The following is a 6,000-nucleotide window of genomic DNA, read 5'->3' on the forward strand; positions in this document are numbered from 1 at the left end:
AGCAGCTTCTAGTAGAGTCAGCACTAGTGTAGGAGAGAGAGGAGGCTCAAATTGGTACTCAGCTTGCTACTCAGTATGGTACTAAGTTTGGTAGATAGCAAGCAGGGAGTCAGAGTACGCAAGATCAGGAGCAGGCAGTGAGAAATGGATGGGAAAAGGTTGGGAAGGGAGTGGGAGATGTTCAGCTGAAGACTGTGCGGGAGGTGGCAAGAGACAGGGCGCACTAGAACAGAGGCTGGCTAAGAAGAGTGGTAGGGACCAAGGTAGGAAGGAGGTGGGGAAGGCCCGGTTGCAGGGCAAGACGGGTGGGTAGGAGGCAGGCAGGGAGTTGGTAGTATTGGTTGTGCCCAAAGCTGAGAAGGAGGTGGGAAGAGACTCAGCTGAGGAGAGAGAGGTAAGTGGCAGGGAAGGAAAGGGTAGGGCAAGAGCTGGAGCAGTTTGTGTATGCCAGGTTAAACCCGGTGAGGGGTGGAGGTTTAGTAGCAGGGATTGTGTTGTAGGGTGAAAGGCAGGAGCGGACGGGGGCTGGGTACGGGGTCGTGACCGTTGTATTGGATAAACACGCTTAGAAGAGGATTAGCAGCAGGGGCTGAGCAGTAGGAGGTAGGCAAGTGTGATACTTGCTGGGTCTGAGTTGAAGGGGAAGCGTGGGGGGGTCTAGTAGGAGGGACTGTGTGGCATGTGGCAGGTGAGTGCCTGGGAGGAGGAGGACCAGTAGTTGTCACGTTCCAGGACTGGATGGGGATAGGGTAGATGGGTGTCCCAAGTAGTCAGGAGACTATGGAGAGAGTGGGCAGCAGGGCGGGAGGAGGCTGGACCGGGGGAAGCTGGGATCCGCCGAAGTGTGGCCCACAATGGAGCTGACGTGGACAATGGTACAGTCGTAGGCAGTAGGCAAGAATAGTCCAGGTGCAGAATGTAGCGGCTCCTGCCGCTGTCAGATGGGAGCCCACGGCAGACGTGCCTGACACGGTGTGCGGGAAGTAGACGTGGGGCCCAGAGTGGTGCTGGCGTGGACAATGGTGCAGCTATAGTCAGTGGAGGAGGCAAGGTCAGACCAGGTGCAGTATGTGGAGGCTCCTGCCGCTGTCAGGTGGGAGCCCTCAGCAGTCAAGTCTGGCGCGGGATGCGGGAAGCAAGGCCTCACTCAAGAACAACATGGCGGCCCTGGGTGGCAGAGGCGGGCCAGAAGACACTGCTGGTGGAGCGCCGCTGCAGCTGGAAGCTCTGGACCAGGAGCGCAGGCCCCCGGCAGAAAGGCAGGCGGAGGCGCCGGGTCAGAATTGAGGCACCAGGTAGCAAGCACCTGCTGCCAGAGATGTAAGTCCCAGGACCCGCCGCCGCAGATGGATGTCCGGAGCCGGAATGGAGGCGTAGACAGCAGGCACCCATCGCCGCAGGCGGAAGCCCCGGGCCCAGGGTGGTGGTCACAGGCAGCTGAAGGCAGGCGGGCTGACACGCGATCCTGGACAACCGCGCCTGCTCTTGAGTGGTGAGGGCCGCAGGCGGAGGCACCAGGTCTAGGATAGAGGCACCGGTGGAAGATCCCAGGCAGCTGAGGCAGGCGGGCTGATACCGCGATCCTGATACCGTGCATGCTCTTGAGCGGGGAGTGCTGCAGGCAAAGGCACCAGGACTAGTATGGAGGCCCCGGGTGACCAGCTGAGGTGGGAGGGACTACACCGCTATCCCAGGTAGCCGCGCCGGCCGCCGAGCGGGAAGGGTCACAGCAGGAGCAGAGCAGAAAACTGCCGAGGGTGGCCAGCAGTGGCGGACACAGGTGGAGGATCAGTCGCAGTCGGTGTTGAGGTCCTGCACCATGGATTTTAGTCCATCTTAAATAATCATTAGCACCAGTAGGCAGCTCAATGCTGGGAATCAGGTGCCCAGACACCCCACTTCACCTATTTGCTAAGAAATGGTGAAAAATCTCTGGCAAATATGAAAAGCACTTCAGCGGCTTCTCTGAAGAGTGGGGTTGCTATGGTAGAGCTGTGCGTCAGGCAGGCAAAAGATGGGAGGTCTACAAGCATGGGAGACATGCAGAAGCGTGGAGCGAGTTCGGTGCGTGATCACCTGGAAGAGGTAAGCAGAAGGATTGAGAAAAGGGGGCAGGGAGATAGGCGCATGGGAGAGCGGGCCTTCACTGAGAAGGGAACGATCGCAAATAGGGTTAAAAAACAGGATGAAGAATGCAGTGGCGAGTGCTGGGTCTCATGGTGGCAATGTTCATGCTGGCTCAGTCATAAAGCAAAGTGAAACTCTGGGCAACTCCTGGCTGATCATGGCTGCAATTCCTGAATCCTGATGGAGTAAGCAGCCGGGAATGTTCTGAAAAGGGTGCTAATATAATAATATCAGGTTTTTATATAACTCTTCATCCCAGAGTCCTACTTGCTAAGCACTGTAATAATGGGTTTTACAATTATAAAGTTTAATGGTCTTCAATTAATTTACCTCTGACGGATGAACGGCTGAGTAGGCGTCGCAGGATTGAAACCCGTGCCCTGCAGGTTGAACATAGATGTCTAGGGTGAGTGCTAGCCTTGCTGAGTTGTGTGGGTCACAGGAATCATTCTGGAAAAATATTGTGGATATGTGGAAAATAGTTGGAGTGAAACGTTATCGGTAAGGTGTTAACAATGTAGATGGGGATGATAATTAACAGGCGTGGCATGCATCAACACTGAAGAGGAGATGGACTTCAGATTTTATTTCAAAAATACATATTTTGGACAGGAAGAAGTTGAATCAGAGGAAATAAAGGTTCATGGTTTGAGTGGGCCAGGAGGACATGTGGGCAATATTCCAAAACTTAGTGAAAGAGGCCAGTTTTAGTAATCCAAAACAGTGTGTTTGGTAAGTGTCAGAGAAGAACATGCGTGATTTGTGTTATCAAGACATCTATGGGCCTGGGTCAGGTAGATGAAAAATAACTTCACTGAGGTAAAAGCATGAATGTGTCCAAATGAAATTCACTGGGCGAGAGACAGGCTTGTAAGAAGAAAGGCTGGAATGAGCTATGATACCTCCACCAGAGTACAAGGCCATTGAGAAAACATGATTGAGGCTGTCTAATCAACACAAGGTGCAAGCAAAAATGTTATAAGCGGACAGGCTTACGTAGGATGACACTTTTCCCCTTGCTTTAGGAATATAAACTACATTACATCCTGGATGAGTATAGTGGGGCCTGTTGTCGGAATACATCTGTCTATGAGCTATGGCCTCACAATCTCCGACCATGGAACGCATGCAGAGAAATCCAGCAAAGGTACTAGAAGATCATTTTATGTTTAACTGTGCATTTTGTGGTGATTCTTGTATACAACATAAATAGAGACATCATTTATTGGTTCTGAAAAATAGAGACTTCATTTTAGTAGGAGAATACAAAGCCACAGAGTGATGGTGACTAAGCATGCAGAGGTTGGTCATGTTCCATCGAAAATTCAAAGAGGAGTGGGTAGAATTAACTGATTCTCTACTGTCTGTGGGTCGCTATCTCCTATCAGAGTTTGCTTCCATAAAGAGCTCTGTCATGTGCAGGGATGTGTAACCACTGCATTTATGATGTGTGCAGAATATTGGGTTGTAACCCGGTAGATCTATTAGGTTTTCCATGTAAAACATCAGCACAGTCATTGCGGGCTTAGAAAGGCTTGAAAATAACCTTCCACCTGAAATATGAAAGTAGAATGAACCATATGTTCCAGTCGCACATGCCACAGTGCCACCCAGGTGCCATCACTGGAAGTTCATATCCAGTTCAGAGGCACATCAGCAAAGCATTGTGGGTATGCACATTCCCCCAAATGCAAGCCTTTAGCTCTAGAAAATGGTCTTCGTCTTACAGGACGGTGCTATTTTATACATACCTTTTTCAACCAAGGCTATAGACAATTGCATACGTTCACCCTTATTAGTGATCAGCAGTGCAGTATAGGCTGACCCGAAAGAAGTTAAGGCTGCAGTGAATATAGTCTGTAGTCAAAATACCATCCTCTATTCAGAACATAATTGCCAAAAAGCAGTATTACTGACCAGTCACACAATAGTTGTGCATCTAGTGGGACTAGTCGGAGTCTAGATGCTATCTGTTGCTATGCCTGTTTCATTTCAGGGAGTGTTTTGAAACATCACATTTTCACGCAGAGGAAGATTCTTCTCAGGAATGTTCAGCTGTTTAAAATACACTTGGTTCTGTTTAGTATGGGATGTAGATGAATAGATTGTAATTGGGGCAACCACTATCACGCAGGTGTATGTAATACTGACTGTGTTATGTTTGTTGCTCTCATTCCCTCCAGGTAATTGAAAAGAATTAAAGTGGTTGATAAGCTTGTCCCTGACCCCAACCACCTACAAAGCTGCATCTGCAAGTGCCTTTGCTGCTGCAACTCGGGGAGTCCTTTACTGGGCCTTGAAGATACCACTTCACTTGGGAACAGAATCTGTGTGTGTGTGACACCTCCCCAGAACGAACTGTTTCTCTTATCTGGTCAGCAGGAGACATTCCTTTTGGGAAGCTTAAGAACATTCTTTTGGGGGTAGCTGTACGAGATCATCCCCATTGACGGCAAACCTTGTTCTTTACTGCAAGTACTAGTGCCATTGGGATGATGCATTAAACACAGTTCTGCTCCAGGACTTTCTACTGTATGAAATGTTCCTTTAGTGCATTTTTTATATTAACTAGTGCAATTTCAGTTCCATGCAAGGCCATTGACATCATGTTTAAAAGTTGTGAAGGTATACAGATCACGCAAAACATTTGAAAATAGACCACGAGCTTACATAAGTATTTAACTTGTTGTTTATCTGTTACAGCTATATGTAAAGGTAGAAATAAATCACCCTTCTTAAGGACCATTAATAGCAAAATGTGCAGTCTTTAGGAGACGTGTGGAAATATACATCAGCTAGCTTGAGCCCGAGCACCTGATTCGCAAAGCATCGTGCTGCTGAATAAAGCATAGGGATTGTGCTTCTTTCAAACCTCTGATTCTGAGAAAGGCACAATTCATCACATCAGCTACTGGTGATGGCCACTGCCTACAAAGATCAGTTCCGTGCCTGATGGACACAACTGAGCAATTCAACAAGATGTGGGCTGCGTAAAATACATTGAGCAAAGTCAGATGGAGAGTTGTAAACCGGGGGCTTCCAGTGATGCCTAATAAAGATGGGCATCTAGATAATAATGCACAAACTAAATTACTGATGAACTGCAACATGGAGGAAGCACTGGGGAAACCAAAACCTGAGATTGAGTGGAACAGTAAACACCATTAAGATGTCTGCGGCCCTAAGGATCAACTATATTATCTCTATGATCCTATTCAAAGTTGAGCAGCGTATCTTTAAGGAAGTCGACAGAGTAATCAAGTATTTCCTATGCGGCAGAACGGCATCAAGATGTGAAAGCTACCCTGTCCTGCAATTCTCGAATTACCTACCGTCTGTCATGTAGTGCACAACATATATGCACACTTGGCTGACCCTGAAGGTGTTTGGGTGAACTAAAGTGGAAACCAATGTAATGAGACCACTTGAATCAAACGGAAGATCATGGAGAGTATTGATTAAAGTACACATCATGTGTGAGATAGTGCAGGCAAGGAATGGGAAAAACTGTTGAGCAGAAGCTATTTGTCTCCAGCAGGGTTTCGCTTAAGCATAGCTGTCCAGTGAAGATCCTAGGCAAGCCTCTGTTCTGGGCCAATTGGTTCTTGTGCATTATCAAATGGATATCTGACCTGGTCTGTGATGGAAAGGGTAGAGCATTGAGAGCTCTAGCTGAAAAGCACAGGCATGGAGAATACCACATCTGGACACCTTCGCCGAAAAATATTCTGTGCACCTTTGAAGAAAAGGTGAGCATCTTTTTTCCTATAATGCTTGACCTGGGTGCTTGTGGCACTCAGCTTCGGCCATATATGCACTATTGCAGTCAGAAAGCTGCTAAGACAATGGTCACATGCTTCGGGTGAGTCCATA

The 6,000-nt window shown here is 48.3% G+C and overlaps 1 protein-coding gene across 3 annotated transcripts in view; it reads left to right on the forward strand.

Annotated features, from left to right (window-relative positions):
- Positions 1–4,870, forward strand: part of ATG10 (autophagy related 10) — a 719,085-nt gene extending 714,215 nt beyond the window's left edge. For all 3 annotated transcript variants that reach the window (XM_069627571.1, XM_069627572.1, XM_069627573.1), the window contains 2 exons: positions 3,153–3,274; positions 4,311–4,870. In XM_069627571.1, coding sequence (XP_069483672.1) covers positions 3,153–3,274; positions 4,311–4,318 — 130 coding nt within the window. In that variant the 3' untranslated portion in view covers positions 4,319–4,870. The remainder of the gene's footprint in view (positions 1–3,152; positions 3,275–4,310) is intronic.
- The last annotated feature ends 1,130 nt before the right edge of the window (positions 4,871–6,000 follow it).

Source organism: Ambystoma mexicanum, chromosome 6p (genome assembly GCF_040938575.1).
Source record: "Ambystoma mexicanum isolate Mex_15411 chromosome 6p, UKY_AmexF1_1, whole genome shotgun sequence".
NCBI classification, from domain to species: Eukaryota; Metazoa; Chordata; class Amphibia; order Caudata; family Ambystomatidae; genus Ambystoma; species Ambystoma mexicanum.